The sequence below is a fragment of the Malania oleifera genome, chromosome 2, assembly GCF_029873635.1.
Source record: "Malania oleifera isolate guangnan ecotype guangnan chromosome 2, ASM2987363v1, whole genome shotgun sequence".
Taxonomy (NCBI): domain Eukaryota; kingdom Viridiplantae; phylum Streptophyta; class Magnoliopsida; order Santalales; family Ximeniaceae; genus Malania; species Malania oleifera.
Window position 1 is genome coordinate 43,729,857 of NC_080418.1, and position 24,403 is coordinate 43,754,259.

At 34.8% G+C, this 24,403-nt stretch overlaps 1 protein-coding gene across 1 annotated transcript in view; it reads left to right on the top strand.

Moving 5' to 3' along the window:
* LOC131148158 (uncharacterized) overlaps positions 1-24,403 on the top strand; it is a 110,593-nt gene that overhangs the window by 22,401 nt on the left and 63,789 nt on the right. The window contains exons 2-8 of the mRNA XM_058097894.1: positions 9,631-9,817; positions 10,016-10,149; positions 11,168-11,280; positions 11,377-11,617; positions 12,825-12,986; positions 13,116-13,195; positions 13,604-13,653. Coding sequence (XP_057953877.1) covers positions 9,631-9,817; positions 10,016-10,149; positions 11,168-11,280; positions 11,377-11,617; positions 12,825-12,986; positions 13,116-13,195; positions 13,604-13,653 — 967 coding nt within the window. The remainder of the gene's footprint in view (positions 1-9,630; positions 9,818-10,015; positions 10,150-11,167; positions 11,281-11,376; positions 11,618-12,824; positions 12,987-13,115; positions 13,196-13,603; positions 13,654-24,403) is intronic.

Consider the following 24,403-nt stretch of genomic DNA (forward strand, 5'->3'; position numbering starts at 1 on the left):
AACGCTCAAAAGGACGATAAATAGCTCAAGGATATCTCACAAGGTGTCATAGTCGCCACGGGTGTTCTCTCAATGTTCACAGGAAACCCTAAGTGCAATGAATCACATGAATGTGTTTATTCAGCCTCGTGAGATGCATGTAGATACAGGAAATTATATAGTCAAATTAACACGAATGTACTACCAATCGATTCTTCATGGAGTCATAAGATCATATAAAGAGAAAACTACGCATGATTGACTCAAGTGTGTCATTCTTAAGTTATACGCAAGTATGTGAAGGGTATGAGTCAGTGTTAAGCATGGCATAATGCAGTGTAATTCCTCAGTGCTCCTCCTTTCTTTTTCTTTCTTTTTGAATTTTTTTTTGTTTTTGTTTTTTTGTTTTTTTGTTTTTTTGTTTTTTTTGAAATTAAAAACCCAGTACGTGTACGTGCATAGTGTCACATGCGAATGCTCACCCCCCCAACTAAAGTGGAACATTGTCCTCAATGTGAAAGCGCAGGGGAAATAAAATTGTGCACGGTAAACAACTAATGGAAAAGTACTATTGACTAAGGTAACAAGAAAGAAAAGGGAAAAACACAACTAAAACAAATAAACGAAAAAGTAAAAATAAAAACAGTAGCATAGAAAGGTCAGAGGACTCCCCTAGGGTCTTGCAGAAGCAAGACCTCTTTGTCAACATCGAATGGGGTCATGAAAGGCTTTAGGCGCTGTCCATTGACTGTGAAACGGTTGCCATTCTTCGGATTTACAATCTCTACCGCACCATGAGAATGAACTTTTTCAATAATATATGGACCACCCCATCGGGATTTTAATTTCCCAGGAAACACATGCAGTCGGGAGTCATAGAGTAGCACTTGTTGAGAAGGGAAAAGTTGCTTTTCCTTGATGTTCCTATAATGTAGCAACTTCATCCGCTCCTTAGCCAAACGAGCATTATCATAAGCGTCCCTGCGAGATTCTTCAAGCTCGCATACCTGCAATTTTCTTAAACCTGTGGCATCATCAAGTGAAAGGTTAATCTGTTTGATAGCCCATAATGCACGATGCTGAATTTCAACAGGTAAATGACACGCCTTACCGTATACTAACTTGTAGGGAGACATCCCTAAGTTTGTCTTGAAAGCTGTTCGGTAGGCCCAAAGTGCGTCAACAAGTTTTTCTGACCAGTCCTTACGCTTAGGATGCACGGTTTTCTCAAGTATCGTTTTGATCTCTCTATTGGCCAATTCAGCTTGACCATTGGTCTGAGGGTGGTAAGGGGCAGAGACTTTGTGGGTTACACCATATTTTTGCATGAGTTTTTCAAAAGGTTTGTTATAGAAATGGGACCCTCCATCACTAATGATTGCCTTGGGCATGCCAAAGCGTGCAAATAACTCTTTAAGAAAGCGTATGACAACCTTGTGGTCATTGGTTCGACAAGGTATTGCCTCCACCCATTTAGAAACATAGTCCACAGCGACCAAAATGTAAGAATGCCCAAAAGAAATGGGAAAAGGTCCCATAAAATCAATACCCCAACAATCAAAAATCTCAAGAGTCAATATGGGGGACATAGGCATTTCATTCTTGGCATTAATTTTTCCTAATTTTTGACAGGCCTCACATGCTTTACAAAAATTTTCAACATCTTTAAACATGGTGGGCCAGTAGAGTCCACTTTGTAATATTTTTGAAACAGTTTTCTTAGCAGCAAAGTGGCCTCCACATATCCCACCATGGCAAAAATGTATCACAGAATTATATTCATCATCTGGAACACATCTACGCACTAATTGGTCAGAACAATATTTGAACAGGTATGGATTATCAAAATAATAATGTCTTACCTCAGCTAGGAACTTACACTTGTCCTGGGTGAGCCAATGGTCTGGCATTCGGTCGGTGACGAAATAATTCACAATGTCGGCGAACCATGGAGCGCGTGACATAGCAAAGAGACGTTCATCAGGAAATTCGTCATTCAAGGGAGGGGACACCAGTACCTCGGGTAGCTGCAACCGAGAAAGATGGTCAGCTACAACGTTTTCCACGCCCTTTTTATCGCGTATGGTGATATCGAATTCCTGGAGGAGTAGAATCCACCTGATCAATCTGGGCTTGGCGTCCTTCTTTGCTAATAAATATTTCAAAGCAGAGTGGTCAGTAAAAATAATGACAGGTGTACCAATGACATAAGAACGAAATTTGTTTAAAGTAAAAACAACAGCTAGCAATTCCTTCTCAGTGGTAGTATAATTTCGCTGAGCATCATTCAAAGTTCGACTGGCATAATAAATAACCGACGGCTTGTTATCAATTCGTTGACCTAGAACAGCACCAACAGCGTAGTCACTAGCGTCGGTCATGATCTCAAACGGCAAGTCCCACTGAGGAGGTTGCATGATAGGCGCAATAGTCAAATGTCGCTTGAGCGTTTCAAAGGCCTATTGACAATCATCAGTCCACACAAATTCAGTTTCATTTTGCAACAAGGTACATAATGGTTTAGCAATACTACTGAAACCTCAATAAAACGTCTATAGAACCCGGCATGACCAAGGAAGGAGCGAATATCCCGGACTGTCTTAGGGATAGGTAACTGAGAAATCAGCTCTACCTTGGCCCTGTCAACTTCTATACCACTCTCAGAAACCAAATGTCCAAGTACTAAACCACTACGTACCATAAATTGACATTTTTCCCAGTTTAGAAGTAAATTCTTTTCCTCACATCTTTTCAAAATCGCAATTAAATGTGTCAAACAATGTTCAAAAGACTTACCGAACACAGAAAAGTCATCCATAAAAATTTCACACATATCATCTAACATATCAGAGAAAATACTCATCATACAGCGTTGGAAAGTAGCAGGGGCATTACATAGACCGAATGGCATTCTGCGGAAAGCAAAGGTACCAAAGGGACAAGTGAAGGTAGTCTTATCTTGGTCCTCAGGTGCTACGGCAATTTGATAGTAACCAGAAAATCCATCCAAGAAACAATAAAAAGAATTACCAGCTACTTTCTCTAATATCTGATCTAGGAAGGGTAACGGGAAATGATCTTTTCGGCTAGCCGAATTCAATTTACGATAATCAATGCACATTCTCCAACCCGTTACTTTCCTAGATGGGATCAATTCTCCATTAGCATTTTCAATTACAGTCAAACCAGATTTTTTTGGAACTACCTGTGTTGGGCTTACCCATTTGCTGTCGGAGATTGGATAGATGATGTCTGCAGCTAATAATTTCAGCACTTCGTTTTTTACCACCTCTTTCATGGCTGGATTCAGCCTCCTTTGTGCATCTCGAACTGGTTTAGCGTCTCCTTCGAGGAAGATGTTATGAGTGCAAATGGAAGGGTCGATACCCTTGATGTCAGCAATGGTCCATCCAATCGCTCCTCGATGCTCTCGAAGTACCTGCAATAATTTTTTTTTTTAGTTTATTTGTTCTCTGTTCGTCACAAATTCTGCTCTTCTGGAGCCTGTATCTCACAAAACTCAAAACACTAAAGTTGTAGATGATCATTTCCTCTTTCTCCAGAAATTTGAATCGTCTCAATCGGAGCTCGGACGGAAAAGTTATGCACGAAATACGAACAGGTGTTGATTTTGATTCCCGAGAATTTTCCTGCGACAAAAAAATTACCAAAACTATATGAATAGTGCAATAAAGTTCAAGATTGATAATTTTGGCACTTTATTAAAATATTGAACAATTTTGGACATTTAATTAAAAATATAAACCGTAAAGGCTGAGTTAAACGCCCAATTACGCAGTTTTGGTGCGTAATCAACCAACGATCTGGTTAGCTTTGAAGAGGCTAACAAAGAAGACAAATGGAGAAAAGCGATGGATGAGGAGATTCAATACATCGAAAAGAACAAGACTTGGAAGTTGACAAACCTTTTGAAAGGCCGCAAAACTATTGGTGTGAAATAGGTTTGCAAGACCAAGAAGAATGCTCAAGGAGAAGTTTGGAGATACAAAGCAAGACTTGTCGCCAAAGGCCACAAGTAGAAAGAAGGGATTGACTATAAAGAAATATTTACCCCGGTTGTCAGACTTGAAACCATCAGATTACTAATTTCATCACTATCAACACAAAATGGATGGAAGATTTATCAGTTGGACGTAAAATTAGCATTTCTAAATGGTTTTCTAGAAGAAGAGATCTATATCGATCAACCACCTAGATATGTGAAGAAGGAAAAAGAAGATAGAGTATACAAGCTGAAGAAAGCACTCTATGGTTTGAAGCAGGCACCTCGTGTGTGGAATATGAGGATTGATGACTACTTCCAAAAGAATGGATTTGAGAAGTGTCCCACTGAGCATGCGTTATACATGAAAATAGAGACAGACGGAAGAATGCTGATAGCCTGCCTATATATTGATGATTTGATCTTCACTGGCAACAATTCAGAGATGTTTGCCGCTTTCAAGAGTAGCATGGTCAAAGAGTTCGAAATGACAGATATTGGCTAGATGGGTCATTTTCTTGGCATTAAAGTCGTGTAAAGTGAGAACGAAATCTTCATCTCCTAGAGCCACTATGCAAAAGAAGTATTGAAGAAGTTTGAGATGGACAAATGCAATCCTGCAACAAGTCCAGTTGAGGAGGGATTGGAATTGAGAAAGAGTGAGCAAGGAGATGTTGACCCCACATATTTCGAGAGTCCAGTTGGTAGCTTGAGGTATTCGACGTGCACTCGACCAGACATACTCTATGGAGTTGGACTTGTCATTAAGTACATGGAGACTCCTGAGTAGTCCCACCTGAATGTAGCGAAAAGGATACTCTGATATGTCAAGGATAACATCACTGATGGTATGTTCTATTCATCAAGAGGTGCTTGCAAACTTATCGGCTATTCAGATAACGATTAGGGAAAAGATCTTAACGATGGAAAAAACATGACTAGATTCACATTCTTCATGGGAGATACAACGTTTACATGGTCATCGAAGAAGCAACCCATCGTAATGTTGTCATCATGTGAAGCTGAGTATGTTGCTGCCAGCTCAGCTGTTTGTCATGGTGTATGGACCGAGAATATATTGAAGTATCTAAGATTTCTTCAAGATAACCCCTCAGAAGTCTACATCGACAACCAATCAGCGATTGCACTTGTGAAAAATCTAGTATACCATGAAAGAAGCAAACATATTGCTACTCGACATCATTTTATCGAGGAGCATGTCAAGAAGAAAGAAGTGGAGTTGATATCTTACAGAACGTATGATCAAATTGCTGACATTTTCACAAAAACCACTGAGGCATGATATTTTTCAAAGACTGAAGACAATGCTCGGAATGAAAAAGTCAGGAGAGTCAAGTTTGAGGGGGGATGTTGAAAATTAAACTTGAATAGTGAGACGGTGGGAGAAAAATTTGACGGTCGGCAGCCCACCTTTGTTGAATTTTGGCAGGAGTTGGCCACCAACTTCACCAACTAGCCCATAATTGTTGATTTTAATCTTCACTTGTTCTGCTATAAATAGATGTGTTTGTGTAATGTAATGTGTGGTGTAGAGAGGGTGAATAACCAGTGAGACGAGAGAGTTTGTGTATCTTGAATACATCTCTGTAATTTTTTTAGTTTTAAATCAATTGAGTGCAATTCCTCACTGAATTTCAATCACAACCAGTGATTGAGTGGGTCCCCTCCACCCATCACTAGCACCCCTAGCACACGCATCCAACAAATGGTACTTGATTTCCCTAAGTTTACCTTTAAATATAACTGATCAAGACTCAAATTCTTTGCATTTTATTAAAAAAATAATGAAAAATGAAGCAATAAAAATAAATAAACAAGGCATAATGGCACACATTCACAAACCACCTACAAACACATGCAAAACCAATGGAAAGTACACACATGACATACTGAATCATCTAATAGCAACAACTATGAAAGGCAAGCAAGGGAAACATACATCACGCTAAAAAAAAATAAATAAACAACTAAAAATACATGCAAGCACGAAAGAGCGTGTTAAACTATCAAGTATGTGTAAACAACTACGAAAAGGCACATAAGGAAGCATAATGAACAACTAAGCCAAACATGGGAGCATGTAGGCAAGACAGACATATGCGCAAAAACAAGATAGAAAAATGCACATGAAGATGACGACAACAACAACAACAACAACAACATTACCAAACCTTTAGTTCCACTAGGTTGGGTCAGTTACATGAATCATTTTCCACAAATTTATGCAATTATGGACAATTTTCTTCAACAAACTCAATGCTATTAAATCCTTACTCACTATCTCATTTTAAGTTATTTTAGGTCTACTGCTACCCTTCTACTACCCCTAAAAATAATTTATTCACACTTCTTCACTAGCGTATTATGAGGTTTACGTTGTAAATGTCTAAACCATATGAGTCGTCCCTCCCTTATCTTATCTTCTATAGGAGCTACGTCTAACTTAACATGAATATGTATGTCTTTTAACTTTATACTTCTCATTCATCTAAGCATTCACATCTCGAAAACTTTTACTTTTTGAATATATTAATTAGTTTTTAGTTGCCCAACATTTTGATTCATACAACATAGTTGGTCTTACAGTTGTCCTATAAAACTTCCCTTTTAATTTTAAGGGTGTTCTACGATCACAAAAGCATGCTTAAAGAACTTCTCCATTTTACCTAACCTGCTTTAACTCTATATATAAAATCTTCTTCAATATCTCCTTCAACTTCTATCATAGATTCATGTATTAAAATCTACTAGTACTATTGATTTCTTCATCATAAAGTTTAACTATATCTCTAATATTCCTCCTGTTATATATTACTAAAACTACATTTCATATATTATGTCTTATTTATAATTATCCTAAAACATCTAGATTCTAAAGCTTATCTCCATAATATTAACTTGGATTCTACTCCACCCCTAGTTTCATCAATGAAGATAATTTCATTTGCGAACAACATGCACCATGGAACCTCTTTTTGTATGCTACTAGTCAATTCATCCATCACTAAAGCAAAAGGATAAGGGCTCAAAGAAGATCCTTGATGTATACCTATTGTGATTGGAAACTCTCTAGTTTCTCCACCGATGGTCCTGACACTTGTCAGTACTCCATCATATATATCCTTAATTAAGTGGTATACCTACTACATACACATTTTTTTTTTCTAAAACCTACCATAGAATTTCCCTAGGTGTCTTATCATATGTTTTTTCTAAATCAATAAATACCAAGTCCCTCTTATTTTTCCTAAACTTTTCCATTAAACTTATTACAAGATATATAACTTGTATAATATATCTCCCAGACATAGAACCAACTTGATTTTCTAAGACCTTTGTTTTTAGTCTTAATCTTTGTTGAACTATCATTCCCACAGTTTCATTGTATGACTCATAACTTTTATTCCATGATAGTTATTACAATTTTGAATATTTTCTTTATTTTTGTATATAAGTATTAAAGAGTTTTTCCTCCATTGGTTTGACATTTTCTTAGTTTTTATAATTATGTTAAATAAATTAGTTAACCTTATAACTCTGTTATCACCTAAGCATTTCCAAACTTCAATAGGGATGTTATCCTCTCCTATAACTTTTCCATTTTTGCATATTTTTTAGTATAAACTTAACTTCATTAACTCTAATCTTTTGAATAAATCTCACATTTTTAGTCTTTTCCTCATTTGTCAAATTATAAGTTTAAGTCTTCTACTAGTTTATTAAAGTAACTTCATATTTTATTTTTTATTTTTTTATTTTTACTAAAAGGGGACAGCACCTCCATTTATTTATTAATATACCCTCACTTTTGGTGGAGGAATACCGTGGTTACAAGATAAAACAAAAGAGAGAGTATAGAAAAACCCTCCTAAGCCAACACCAGCAACCAACCAAACTAAGACGACAAAACTAAACATAACTAACAAAGAAGATAAAAACATAAACATAGCCAAACTCAAAATAAAAATACACCAAACGAAACTCTATAGTTTAACTAACGACGAATGGAAATGATACCCCACCTATCCATCTGAAGAATACCTTTCAGATAACGTGGTAGAAGGTGTTGTTCTTCGTAGATTACATTGTTTCCCATTTCTCCTTCTTTAGCAAGAAAATCAGCCGCATTATTGCCTTTCCTATATTGATGCATCACCGTGACGTTCACTTCTTCTGACTCCACCACGAGCTACTCCCAAAATTCCCAAAGATACCACAAAGTATATCTACCTTTCCGAAACCAATCAACTACAATTCGCGAGTCACTTTCAATAATCACATTAAAATAATGCAAACGTTTGCACAAACGAATTCATTCCTTGATTACTTTTAATTCCGCACTATTATTCGTACTGTTGCCAAAATAATTTGAAAAAACTGTTTTTACCATGTCATGACTATCCTGAATAATTCTTCCACCTCCCGAAGTACCCGGAATGCCCTTACAACCCCATCACAATTAAGTTTTATCCACTCTATTGGAGGTTTAACCCACGAAATAATTTTTTCAGGCCTATCGCAAACTCCCTGATGCTTAATTTAAAACTCTTTCAAAATCTTAATGTCCAACTTCTTTAATTTTTGAAAAGTATTGGTGCTCTCAGCAATAAAACTAACTCAAAATCGAACACTTCTCCACATCTGATCTGCACTTTGATAAACTTCTTCCATTCTCGCTTTGTATCTTCAATTCCAGAGAAACCACGTAATCAAACACGGAATCAGCCCGATTAAAATACCTTTAATAGACGATTTTTGATCATAGTGGAACCAATTTGCCATTTTGTTTTTCTAGGGAAGGGATCTTTGGAAAGTAACTTCATATTTTTTCTTTTATATCTTCTTCCTTAACCAAGACAATATCATCCTCTTTTTTTATACATTTTACATTACCTAAGTCCCGATGGTTGAGACTTGCAGGATCTCAGCGATAGTAAATCTCAAGTTCTTGACCTAGTTGCCCCTTAGGGTCACTTGGTCAAACTATTGGTCGAGACTCTCAAGATCTTTGCTTCAGTCAATTTCAGGTTCTCAACCTAGTCGCCTTTTAGGGTCTCCTAGTCGAGCTGTTGGTCAAACCTTGCAGCATCTCACTTTCTGTCTGAACCATGGAGTCTTTAATTTGTGACCTGGTCGTCCCATAGTGTTAGCTGGTCACACCACATGGTCGAACCACATCTTGTTTGCTTTGATGAATTGAAACTCTGGGGGTTTAGTTGAGCATCTGATTTAAGTTTGTGCATCCCAATTACTCTGTTGACTTCTCGTATTGCTTAACTCGTCGATTTTAACTGGATTTTCCTGAAACATGAACAAACCATGCATAACTCCGAACTATGATAAGAAAGGGTAAATACATGGTAAATGATAACAAAACATAGGTAAATGGGAGCCTTAAAAAGTGCATTTTAGGGACACATTAGTAGTCGAAAATATGACGTGATTAGGCTGTATAGCCTAATAATTTATCATATTTTGTCGAGTTGTATTTATACTTCTTTTCATATTTAATTAAATATTGACTAATATTATTTGCCATTTATTATAGTTGAAATTAATTCCTATAATTTCAACTCCATCATTTTTCATTGGAATCTTATTTGAAGATTTACTTTATAACTTGCCAGCATCGATTTTATGGGGAATCCAGGCACCTTAAATCGATTGAAGAGGTCTTGAAAAACGCCACCCTTCGAGGTTATTTCAACTCAGCTCAAGCTATAGCAGATTATGCAGAAGTGCTCACATATCTTAAAGAAACATTAAATGCAAAAAATTCTCCAATAATTGTCATTGGAGGATCTTATGGTGGAAGTAAGTTACTACAAATCCTAACATTGTGATTTAATCAACTACACTCGCAATCAGATACGCAAATTGATATGCACAGAAAAAATAAGTACAATTCATTAATTAATAAATAAACCTTGATTTTGTATGGATTCAACCTATGAGATCACAAGATTTGATATGCTCAAAATATATATATTTTTTTAATCTTACTTTTTTCAGTGCTTGCATCATGGTTTCGACTCAAATATCCCCACATTGCCCTCGGAGCTCTAGCCTCATCGGCACCAATCCTGTACTTCGACGACATCACACCACCGGACGGATATGATTCAATTGTAACCAAAGCTTTTAAAGTAATAGCAATCGTCTACAGTTTATTAAGCATATATTTCATATAAACTAGTAAACATGTCACATACATTGAATGTGATTGCATGCGCATGAGTAATGCTGGATGAAATATTTTTATAATTTTTGAGAAATTTTTAGATATATATATTTTTTAAAAATGTAAAAAATATATTAATCATAATTTAGTTTACAAATATTAAAGTGTGAATATTTGAAGTTTTTTTTTTATATAAATAATAATACTTTTTTTAAATTATAAAATACAAACATCGACATGAGATACCATGTAACACCTTGTAATATAGGGGCATGAAAAGTATTAAAAATACAAGATATAATATGAAAGGAATGCTCTAATTAAAGTTATTCGAAATACTTACATACCATTATAGATAAAAAAAAAATTGATAAGTATTTAGTTCTTATTCTAAAAAAAAAAAAAAAAAAAATCAATATACGACTTCTTCCATGAAAATATCAACAAGTTTATTACAATTTTTAGTCATAATTTAGCTCACTGGTATTAGAGTGTGAATATTTGAAGTTATTTAGAAAAATTAATATTTTTTAATGATAAAGTTGAAATGTAAAATTGAGATAGTATGTAACACCTTGTATTATATGGGCTTGAAAAGTATTAAAAATGCAAGACGCATTATAGACCAAAAATAAAAAATAAAAAAATATTATATGTAATCAGCTCTTATTCTAAAAGAATATGAATATATGACTTCTTCCATGAAAAAACTATTCAAATTACAAATATTGAATGTGAATTTCAAAGTAATTTATAAAAGCTAATATTTTTTAAATTATAAAATACAAACATCGACATGAGATATTATGTAACACCTCGTACTATAGGGACATACAAAGTATTAAAAATACAAGATATATATATATATAGCATGCATGAAATCTGCTTGGTTTATGTAATGCATGCAGGAAATTTAGAATATGCATGATGGTCTTTCATTCCTTGGGACTAAGAAGGTGAGCACATTTATATAATGCATGCAGGAAGCTAGTGAGAGTTGCTACGAGACTATACGTGCATCATGGACTCAAATCCAAAAAATAGGCTCTACACCTGATGGTCTTTCATTCCTCACCAGCAAATTTAGAACATGCTCGTAACTATACAAACTTGGCCATTGACTTATATATAGTACATAATTCGTATATAGATCTAATTTTTGTAACTATCTGATTATGCTTTTGTCGATCAGCCCTTTAAACAACACTTCAGAACTGATAAGCTACATGGTCAATATATATGAAGCGGCAGCGCAATATAATCGTCCGCCATACTACCCACTTCGTAGGATATGCTCAGGTATTAATGGACGATCCCAACAAACTGATATTCTCAGTAGGATAGCTGCTGGGTTAGTTGCTTATAATGGGAATGGATCATGCCATAACACAACTAGTACGCCATCAGAAACAAACTTGGGTTGGCAATGGCAGGTAAAATTTCTATGTAGCTTCTTATTTTTCACTGCCATGAAATTATAGTTTTTTTTTTTTCTTTTTAAGAATCTATTTAGATTAATAATTTTAGTTGGAAAAGAAACAAAAAATTAGATAATTAAAAAAGTTTGGTTTTATATAATTAATAATTAAAAAAATCAAATGCTAATGATGTCTAAATCATTTTTTTCTTTTTTGCATATTGATTTAGGATATATATATTTCATTCTCTCACCCACTTCTCTTCATAACTAAAATGAGAAAGTGAGTTCTGTTTCTTTTCCTTCAATAGTATTTTCCAAACTCCGAAAAGAGCTTAAGTCATGTTTTAACGTTATATTTTCCTAGAAAACATTCTAGTGGTTAAAGGTTGGACCTTCCATAATAGAGATTTTGGGTTTGAATCCAAGAAAGAGTACCAATATAAATATGTAACCTCTTGTTGTGTAATCCAAACCTACTATGGGCCTCTAGTAGGCCAAAAAAAAAAAGAGTTGGGTGCAAATTAATTACTATTGGCGAGTATTTTTTTTTACCTTAAGTTTAGATTTGTGGAAATTAATTTTGATAAAATTCAACATAGATTAAAAAGCTTTAAATTTTAACTTTAGATTTGTATTCATATAAATTTACACAAAATTCAGTGCAAAATTAATCTTTTGAATTTTCTTCAAATCTCACAATTTCAATTAAAAGCCTGAAGTTTATACTTTCAAACACAAGTCCATACATTTTGTATTAAAATTGATTGAAATTTACACAACCTAAATACAAAATATGCACTCTAAACTTTTAAAATGAGATGAAAGACACTAAAAGACCCTTTCTAGTTAATTCTTTTTGCTACAACAAAAAAATAAAAATAAAAAAAAATAAAAAAACTTGCCTAGCAAACACCAATTTGACAAGATAACTAGATGAACTTAGAGTCTGTTTTTTGTTTTTAACTTTAATTTGAATATAAATTCTGACCATTGAAATAGGCATGCCTATTGTAAAATATTTATGAGTTTTATCTCCCCTTGCATGAGATTTATAATTGTTATTTTGTTACTTGGACCATCAATCTTGTACATATAAGTGTTCAGTTAATTATTTTTGAAAGAAATTGCTTGTTGGAGTACTTAATTAATTCAATAAGAATTATGTTTTCATTTAACTAAATATATTTGATGAATACGGATTAAGTTTTTTTTTTATATAGACTTGTAGCGAAATGGTGATGCCCATAGACACCGCTACTGATAAAGATAGTATGCTCTATCCACCAACCCCATTCAATCTTAGTAGGTTTACTGAGCAATGTAAGAACGTTTATGGTGTTTCTCCCCGCCCTAATTGGGTGACAAGTTATTATGGAGGTCATGTATGTATATTTATTTATCCATATTTAGAAGTTATATGTTGATTTATAATGTTTCCATATATATTTAATTCTTATGTAACCTTATTTTATCTTATAATATATATTTTTTTAAATTGTTATGCTATACAGGATATAAAGTTGGTTCTCCAAAGGTTTGGAAGTAACATTATTTTCTCGAATGGGCTAAAAGACCCTTACAGCTTTGGCGGGTAACTTTAAAATTATAAGAAAGAAAAAGAAGCATACTATATTGTCAAAATAGATAGTTGAATTTTATAAGCTTACCAATCTAGCTTGGAAACTAAGGTCACGAGTGACTTTGGTGATCCCAAGGTCACATGTTTGATTCCCTTTTAAGGCATTACGTCGGTAAATTATTAGGGGTACGTCAATGAGTGGGCGACTTTCACCCTCCGGGTTTTGTGCCGCACCATAGTGTCAAAAGTGGCTCTATGGTGACTGCAATCCCCGAGTTATTCGAAAAAAAAAAAAAATCTAACTTGGAAACAATATATTTTTCATAAAAAATAAATAGTGTAGATATAGTATTTTATGGAATACTTACATGCTCCAACTGTTTATGATTTTTGTTTGCATGTCTGCTTGGTTGGCTACAGGGTCCTGCAGAATATATCAGACAGTATTGTTGCCATCTCCACAATTAATGGTATGTATTCGATTATTTCATCTTAAATTATTTTCATTTTTTTTTATGAAAGAAAACAATATTGAAGCAAGGACGTGGGATGTATTGGGAAAATTAAGATAAGATTTATTTATTTATTTATTTATTTTTTTTTAATCAATTGGAGGCCTACCAGACATGAGATACATAATGAGAGGCTGCCACTTCTCATCCTGAACCAATTTTTGGTCTATTTAATGTTCAAATGTAAGACCTCCAATATATAAATCTTAAAATCACTAAGATTGTCCCTTAGGAGTCCTTATTCTGACAACTTTGTAGATCGTATCGTTTCCCATCATAACAGAACCAGAACTCACAAACCTGTAAGTGGTGAACCAGGCTTTGTTGGACATCATGTGAAAATAACATCGTGAGTTTAGGATTCGAGAATCCATGAGGCATTTTGAACCTGATGAAATAGAAAGCATCTCATAATCACTACTCTCTGAGTCACCTTCTTCCACTACATTAGAAAAATTTGACGAACCCTCTTGAGTTTTTGCTTTCCTTTTCTCCCACTCCAGACACTGCAGTTTTATGTGCCCTATTTTCTGCACTTAAAATAGCAAACATCCTTTATCCTCCTGGACTACGATTAAGTTTTATTACCCCTCGATCTTCTCCAAGACTTGCCTCTCCCACGATCCACATTACCCTTCATCACGAGCCCTTCACCATGTAAACCCTCAATGCTGGCATTCTTCCTTTGATGGAATCCCAGCAATGTACTTGTGATATCCTCCAACTCCAGGGTTTATTTTCCCCAAGTCAGCATCATAAACATATTCTCGCATATAGGCGACATAGGTAGGGAATTTAGCAGCATCAACACTTTGTCTTCTTCCTCAAACTTCACATCAACTTGCCTCAGATGACTAATGATTTAATTGAATGTGTTGATATGCTGAGTCAAGCCCGAACCCTCTACCATCTTAAGCTAATATAGTGTTTGCTTAAGATACAAATTGTTCGTCAATGACTTGAACATGTACCAGAGGTCCAGTTTCAGTAAAGCTGCTGTTGCCGATTCCTCATCCATGACGTGATATAGCATGTCATCGAGTAGACATAACCTGATAGTGGACACAACTCTCACTTCCAACTCCTTCCAAATCATGTCATCCATGCCTTCCGACTTCTTTTCGTACAGACCCTTCACCATCCCTTGCTACACCAGCAAGTCCTTAACCCTCCTCTACCAAAGCCCGAAATTCCCTATTCCATCGAACTTATTAAAATCGAACCTCGTAGAAGAAATCCCAGCCATTGCGAACCAATAACTCTGATACCAATGAAGAACAATACAATAAAAGCAATCAATCAACAATGAGAATAAATGAAAGCAATAAATCAAATACACAATATTTATATGGTTTAGCAATTTGCCTATGTCTATGGGAGCAGCGACTATTATTCATTGTCACAATGAAGCTTACATCAAGCTTACCCCAACTAGGATTGCATAATATGATTAAATACTAATCCTATTTGTACAGAAGACTTCTATTAGATCTAAAACACTTGTGTAGCAATCTCCCCAAGGAAAATCCTCTAAAATCTCTCAATCTATTGATCTCTGATTCAAAATCCATGACTTGAGCCGAACAAAACCGTCGACAGTTTTGGTTAAACCATCGATAGTTTGAAGCCAAGAAGAATTCCCTACATTATGCATGAAACCATCGATGGTTAGCCCTCAAACCGTCAAGAAAACTGGTGATGGCTGCCTTCCTGAAAACTTCTCTCTCGTTCCTTGCTTCACAACGCTTTCTTGGTCCATGCATTCCACTCAAAATATAAGCCACAACTCCAATAGCTTTTAAGTGCATAATTTTCAACTAGGAGGCGTTTTTGGGTACCGTAAGCCCTGGAACATGCAGCTCAATGTCATGGATGTGCTGGGAGTGACCTCACATGGTTTGGACCTCGTATTACTGACTTGGACACCTAAGTGGTTAAATCCACTAAGTTTGCGAATTTTGCTTATATTCTAACTTTACTTTTAAGTGCATAAAAAGCTCATAGGGAGGAGTTTTTGGGCATCGCACGTCTAGCTCAATGTTACGGATATGTCGAGACTAATCCCATTTGGTTTGCACCTCGTATGTTTAACTTAGACACCTGAGTGCTTAAATCAAATAAGTATAGATCAACTTGCTTGTATTCTATGTTTGCTTCTAAGTGCATAATTTTCAGTCGGGGATGAGTTTTTAGGCACGGTTAGCTCTGACATGTCTAGCTCAATGTTACGAACATCTCAAGGCTAACCCCATTCGGTTTGGACCTCGTATGCCCGACTTGGATACGTGAGTGCTTAAATTAACTAAGTATAGATCTACTTGCTTATATTCTAAGTTTACTTCTAAGCGCATAATTTTCAACTAGGCAAGAGTTTTTTTGGTACCATTAGCTTTGACATGTCCAGTACAATTTCACGAATGTGTTGGGACTGGCCCCACTCGATTTGGACCTCGTATGCTTGACTTCAACCCTTGAGTGCTTGAAATCAACAAAGTTTGCTAAGTTTGATTCTACGTACTTAATTTTCAACTGGGGATGAGGTTTTTAGTATTGTCTGATCTGAAATGTCCAGGTCAATGTCACAGACATGTTAGAACTAAGCCCACTCAGTTTGGACCTTGTGTGCCATACTTGGACACCTGAGTGCTTAAATTCACTAAGTTTGCTAAGTTTGTTTGTTTTCTAACTTTGCTTCTAACAACTTAAAAAGCTTTTGGTGAGAGGTTTTTGGGCAACTTCGGCTTCAAGACAGCCATATCAATGTCATGGATGTGTCGGGACTAACCCCACTCGATTTGGACCTCATGTACCTAACTTGGGCACTGAGTGTGTGAATTGAGGTGTAATCCCAAGAGGGGGGGGGGGGTGAATTGGGTATTTTAAAATTTAATTCCTTAAGTTCTAATCTTGAGAACTTTCAGTTACATAAATTCAATCTCCTTTACAATTAGCTCAATGATTCACAATTAATCAATTTAATGTGTGACCTTATCAAGCATACAATTTTACCCAATTACTCATAATCGTAATTGAAAACTAAGGTGTAGTCCCAATAGGGGGTGAATTGGGTTTTAAAAGTTTCTTTTAACTCTTTTTTATAAATTCAATCTCAACCTTTCAATAATCACAAATGTGATGTTTAAGTTTTAATCACTAGACCAGTTGAAAATTGAATTCAAATTTTAAACCTCAAAGAATCAGTATGTCAACTTAATCTTGCCGCAATTTCAATCAGCGCACAACCAGTGAATTAATTCAATCAATACCAACACAAACCAATGATTCACAATATAATACTTTCAACTTTTGAATATTTCAATCCACTCAATAAGTTAATCAAAACAGAATTCACACTATAGAATGAATTCAGCAAAGCTTTCGATATTCGGCGATTGAATAATTCAAAGTAGAGTTTGATAAAAAGCCTGTGTTAATAGATTTAATAAAGCACACTTGAAATTTCCAACACTCTTCCAAAACTCAGAATTTAAATAAACTTTCAATTAATGAGTCTTGGGTGTTAATCAATCAACGTACTCTCTTATGGTTTCCGCAATAAGTATTGATCAACCAACGTACTCTCATTTGGTTTCCGCAACCCCAAACTCAAATTAATTTTTGATTTTTTTTAATATCCAATCCATATAATTTATAGATTTGAAATAAACAACCACGCAGTTATATGTGTGCATAAAATTAAAGAGAGTTTAGGGAAAGAGAGTGAGACCGAGTTCTTACGAGGTTCAGCTATACCTACCTACATCCTCTCCTTAGGCAACACCACCTAAAGATTCCACTATAGTACTCCTTTACGGGTAGGAGCAAATTTACAATCCTTCCTTCAACAAGCTAGAGTACACATCTCCAAACGATACCCCTTGCTTAGTACAATGATTTAACAACCCTAAACCATCAAGAAAATAGAGAAAGAAAGAACAATTTGTTGTGTACAAGAATTACTCTCAAATATAGAAGATTAGTACAAATATAGCACAACTAATCATTACTTCAAAGTAAATATCAATGAAGAATAGAATTGAAGCTCAAAAAGTATATCACCAGGATCTTTCTTGGATTGATTCAAAACTTATAAGTTGTGCTCAGGGATCAGTGGTCAATGACTCAGTATTTCTTAGAAAATCTCAACAAGTAGATGTGTGCAAGAAGGTTTTGAGAGAGTATGAGCAATATAGCTTGAAATAAGAATTTCAATTCTTGGTGTTGATTTGATTTGAGAAATCATGTATTTATAGAGCTAAAAAGTCAAAAATTTGTGTTGCCCAAGTTACTTGGAGTGTTTCCCAAGCTTTTACAAAGTTTGGGGCACAAGCAACTCATTTTGGAAACATTTAAATGTTGTTTTAAAACTAGCCATTATGAGGGTCAGTCGCCTGAACCCATTGGGGTTAGTCGCCTGACCTTTGAATATAGCATATTCTCACAATCAAAATAGGGCCAATCGCCTAAGGTCTCAAGGGTTAGTCGCTTGATCCTACACTGTATGCCAAGTTTAATTCAGCAAAAAATGTTAGTCGTCTGACCAAACAAGGGTCAGTCGCCTGAATAGTTAAAAACATTATTTTTCAAGTTTGTTCCCAAAAACTTTAGCCAACTTGTTTTGATACTTTTAAAGAGTATTTTCTGGGGTTTTCAAAATAAGGTCTCTAAGTCCATAATAAACCCTAATGAGTTTCAAAGAGTTCATTTTAATATTTAAATGAAGTACTTACACAAGACTTCCCTAAAACTTTAAAACTTTCTAAACTTGAAGTCTTTATGTATATCTTGATTTGAATCCATTTTGTCTTCAGTTTCAATATCATTTAAGCTTCCATATGATTTGTCTATCTTTGGCTTCTTGAGCTTCCTTTTGATCACCTGGCTTTGGGATACATTTTTTCATAACACTTTTGATCTTGGGTTTATAAACCTTGAACTTTTGAACTTCATATACTAGGTTTTATGAAACATCATCACTTAGCCATAGCATGTTAAATTTACCTTTATTTGTTATCATCAAAATAAAATGCGAAAGTCATGTTAGGCCAACAATCTTCCCCTTTTTGATGATGACAAATAAGGAGGTAAGATGAGAGAACCTTGATGAGGCTCCTCCTTACAATAAGCATACTTTTAACCATGTTAAAAAAAAAAAAAATCATTCATATGAATCAAATCAGGGTTTCTGATGTACGTTCGAAGATCTATATATCATAATCAAGAATTTGTGCATTATACCTCATTTCAATACATTATGTCTCAAGTAATCACATAGTTAGCATTATAGCTCAAAACTTATATTTCTTCATTATGGCTTTCTCCCCCTTGCTAACAAAATTTTCAATATGCTCACATGTGTGCAAATATACTCTCAATTTTGCTCTAAATTTCTTCTCTTGGTTTTGCTCTAAATTTTTCTCCCCCTTTTGACATCAGTCAAAAAGAGACAAAAAGCATAGTCACAAAGATATGTAGAATAGTACATAATAAGGATAGTCATTTAGTGTAGCAAGGTGTACCAAATGTCACAATGATAGGGAGTTACATGCCAAAAAGAAAAGAACAACAGTAGAGATGCAAATTCAATAACTGAAATACAACACAAAAAAAACAACAAAATATCAAGCATCATTAGAGTCATCATCATCATCAGCTGCAACATCTTCTTTAGAACCCTCTTCACTTCCTTCTTCAGACTCCTAAACAGATGCATCATCACTAGGAGGTGTAGAGCTAATGTCCATGGGAGTAGCACACCAAGAAGAACTAGCCCTATACTGCTCTGTGCGACTAAGACACTAGTCAAGTGAGGAGCAGGTAGTCTAGAGTGAAGCCACGTTCCATGAAGTGGTTGAAGTCCTGAACGCATGTCATTACTAAAAGTATTGAACTGATGATGGAAGGGTACAAACCAAGATGGATCGAGTATCAGGTGTATATTCTTGTTACTGATCTAGAGATGGAGGTATAGCTACTGGCCTTGGTGGTCATCCTCCTTTCAAAAACCAATTAGCCTACTCATGTTTTTTATATCCCATTTGCTTTAGGGTCGTAGAATTGAAAAGATCATACCGAGTATGCTTTATGAACAACTTGATAGGAGTGGTGACACTAAGGTGTTCAAATAGGAGGTTTAGGACACCACGACATGGAAGAGTGGCTCGACGAGCTTCCAATTTAGCCCACATCCATTTCAAAATTAGGCTTGACAAATCAAGTTTCTTCCCTTTTAGCAAACGCCGTAACACGAAAAAATAAACATAGGATATGTGATCATATGAACCGGTAGGATATTGTTTGTGATTATTTTTTGAAGTATTTGAGCTTGAAGGTTCAACTGTTTATACAATGGAGGATGTCCAAAGTATACTGGTTGCTTTACCATAATCAATGGCAAAAATTTCTCAAGAGTGAAACCTTGCTCCATAATCTATGTTTGAGAAAGTGCTAGACACTCAAATTCTCCTCGGCTAATATGCAAAATAGGAGCCATAGTCTGTGGAGTTAAGGCAATATTCTTGCCCCTAGCCTCGATGGTCAAGATGGACTCTCCGTGCACCATATTGGCATAAAATATCTTTACTAAGTTCGGAAAAAGGCCTTTTGCTTGATAAACTTCAAAATTCTTCCAACCAATTTCCTGAAACATTGGTAGGATGTCTAGAAATTTTGAACAAAAAAATGAGGTATCAAGTATTTTATCGAAGATTGGTTCCATAGAATGAAGATGAGTTTGGTATCGATGATTGGATTGGGAAGTTATGAGCCATTGTTCGATATTTCCGTCATCTCTCCCTAAGCAAGAACCATGATTCGCTGTAGTGTTAGTGTAAGGCATCTTGAGAATCAATCAGCAAAGGGAAACCCTAGAAATCGTGGTGAAAAGATGTAGGAGAGTGATTTTGAGGCCTGAATCGAAAGGTTTTGAGGCTGAATCAAGGGAGACCAAAAGAGGGATGCACATATGAGTGTTGAAACAAAGGTCAATAGCCTAGGATCTGAAAGGTTAGGGTTTTCGCGCTTAAAATATATAAGATCCCTTCAGTTCAGGCGCCTGACGTTTGAGGCTCAATCGCCTGACATTTTATGAAATTCAATTTTCAACTGGAAGTAGCACTTCAGTCACTTGAGGTCAAAATGCTCAGGTGCTTGACCCTCCTTTTTACACTATCTGGTTGACTGAGCTTCCAAGCTCAGTCGCCTGAACCTACAACACTTTCATTCTTGGCTTTTTACTTAATCACGTCTTCTTCCTAAACAACTTCCCTGCTATGTAATAAACCAAGTTCTTTTCTAATTGATATAAATCTATCTTTGGGAAGAGGTTTTGTGAAAATATCTGCTCATTGGTCATTTGTATTTATGAATTCAATTAGTATATCTTCTTTTTGCACATGATCTCTAAGAAAATGAAGTCCTATATCAATGTGCTTAGTTCTTGAGTGTGATATCAGATTTTTGGAAATGTTTATTACACTTGTATTATCACACTTAATTGGTATGGCTGAGTACTCTAAATTAAAGTCTTTTAATTGTTGTTTCATGTAGAGTGTTTGTGTATAGCAACTACCTACTGCCACATGCTTATTTTCGGCGGTGGATAAGGCTATGGAATTTTATTTCTTGGAAAACCAAGAGACAAGAGAGCTCCCTAGAAAGTGATAAGTCTCACTTGTACTTTTCCTATCAATTTTGCAATCGCATAATCCGCGTCTGAATAACTAATCATTTCAAAACTGGTGTCCTTAGGATACCATAGTCCTAAATCAATTGTGCCTATTAAGTATCTTAGGATTCTTTTAACAGCCATATGATGAGATTCCTTAGGGGCTGATTAAAACTGAGCGCACATACATACGCTAAACATTATATCCAGTCTACTAGTTTTCAAGTATAACAAACTTTCTATCATACCTCGTTAGTATTTTATGTCTAATGGTTTTTCTTTTTCATCTTTATTAGGGCTTATGGTGGTACTCATAGGAGTTCTTATTAACTTACTTCCTTCCATATCAAACTTCTTAAGCATATCTTTTATATATTTTGATTGATTTATAATGGTTCCATTTTTAGCTTGCTTAATTTGTAATCCTAGGAAGTAATTTAATTCTCCCATCATACTCATTTCAAACTCATTTTGCATACACATTTCAAATTCCTTACATAATTCATCATTTGTAGCACCAAATATAATATCATCAACATAAATTTGTATGATAAGCATGTTTTATTTTTGGATTTTATGAATAATGTGCTATCCGCCTTTCCTCTTGAAAAACTGTTTTCTAGTAGGAATCCGCTCAACCTCTCAAACCAAGCTTTAGGAGCTTGTTTTAACCCGTACAATGCTTTTGTTAATCTAAATACGTGATCGGGATTGTTTATGTCCTCAAAACTAGGAGGTTGTTCCACATAAACTTCTTCATTTATGAAACCATTAAGAAAAACACTTTTTACATCCATTTGATATAATTTGACTTCTTTATGAGATGCATATGCTAACAACATTCTAATAGTTTCCATTCTTGCTACGGGAGCAAATCTCTCATCATAGTCTATTCCTTCTTCATTGTATCCTTGAGCTACAAGTCCTGCTTATTTCTTACTACTATACCACTTTCATCCTTTTTATTCTCAAATACCCATCTTGTTCCAATTATTGAGTGGTCATCGGGTCTAGGAACTAATTTCCATACTCTATTTCTTTCAAACTGATTCAACTCTTCTTATAGCTATTGTCCAAGAATCATCACTTAGAGCTTCTTATATGCTTTTAGGTTCTTCTTGTGATAAAAATGCATAGTGATTATATAAGTTTTTCAATGATGATCTAGTAGTTACTCCTTGCGAAGGTTCTCCTATGATTTGATCTTTAGGATGATTTCTTACATATTTCCATTCTTTGGGTAACTCAAAATTTTCTATAGAATCATCATTTGGAATTTCTTCATTTTTCTCTTCTTTAACTTCTTTAATTTCTAAATCTTCTAGTTTTTTTGAAGTATCATCTTTTTCTTCAATCTCAATTATTTTTGAATGGGGATTAGCTTCATCAAAGGTTACATGGATTGATTCAATAATTGTGAGTGTTCTCTTATTATAGATTCTAAAATGTTGACTATTTGTTGCATACCCTAGAAAGATACCTTCATCTGATTTAGCATCAAATTTTCCTAAGTTATCTTTGTCTTTAAGTACAAAGCACTTACATCCAAATACATGAAAGTAAGCTATGTTAGGTCTTTTTCCTTTCTATAGTTCATAGGGAGTTTTATTTAAGCTTGATCTAATGGACACACTCTATTTTTTACATAACATGCGATATTAACCACTTCAGCCCAAAAGTACTTAGGTAGTTTGTATTCATTTAACATTGTCCTAGCCATTTATTGAAGGGTTATATTCTTTCTTTCAACGACTCTATTTTGCTGTGGAGTTTTAGGTGCTAAAAAGTTATATCTAATTCCATGTTCATTGCAAAAATTTTCAACATCTTTATTATTAAATTCTCTTCCTTGATCACTTCTACTATTTAAGACACCATAGCCTTTTTCGTTCTGAAGTCTTTTACACAAGTTTATCAATGTATTACATACTTCATATTTTGAGGTTAAGAAGAGTACCCAAGTAAACCTGGAGTAGTCATCAATGATGACGAAAGCATATTATTACTTTCCTCCTATACTTTGAGTCCTAGTGGGACCAAATAAGTCCAAGTGAATTAGCTCTAAGGGCTAGCTAGTGGAGATGAGTTTCTTCTTCTCAAAGCCGGTCTTAATTTTTTTTCCTAACTGACAAACATCACAAATTTTATCTTTAACAAACTTTGTACTAGGTAGTCCTTTAATTAAGTCCTTCTTGACTAGTTTTGATAGTAAGTCCATACTAGCATGTCATAGTCTTTTATGCCATAACCAACTTGCCTCATTTATAGTTACTAAGCATGAGATATTTTGAAATTTTAACTTTTCAAAATTTATACAATACACATTATCAATTCTTTGAGCGGTATTCTATTTTCAACAATACATTTGTCTTGCTTAAAAATTACATCAATGCCCTTGTCACTTAATTGACTTATGCTTAATAGATTATGCTTTAATCCATCTACCAATAACACATCATCAATGGTAAGGCAAGGTTCTTTACCTATCTTACTAATCTCAATGATTTTGCCTTCGTCATTGTCTCCGAATGTGACATATCCACCATCTTTTAGCATTAGTGTGGTGAATTTGGATTTATCTTCTGTCATGTGCCTAGAACACCCGCTGTTCAAGTACCATTTTTCTTTTAATGAGGTTGTCCTAAGGCAAACCTACAAGAAGGGGTCAATACATTATTTTTAGGTATCCAAACCTTCTTAGGTTTCTTTATTTTAGATTTGTTTTCTTTAATTTTCCAAATTTTCTTGATTTTCACATTCTTTCTTTAAAATATGGACAATCAAATTTTATGTGTCCCTTTTTCTTACACAAGAAGCACATAGTGTGTTGATAGATATTAGTTGAAGATGTGCTTGCATAATACTTTGATTCCTTAACGAAGTATTCCATATAAATATTCTTCTTCTTTTTGTTCTCAATTCCGTTAAATCCTATTCCTTCTTTATCTAATGACATTTTTTTTTTGTTTTCCAAGAAACTTTTCAAAGTTCTCCTTTCCTTTAGTAAAGTTGTAAATGATTTTATTCTTGTCCTCAGTTTTA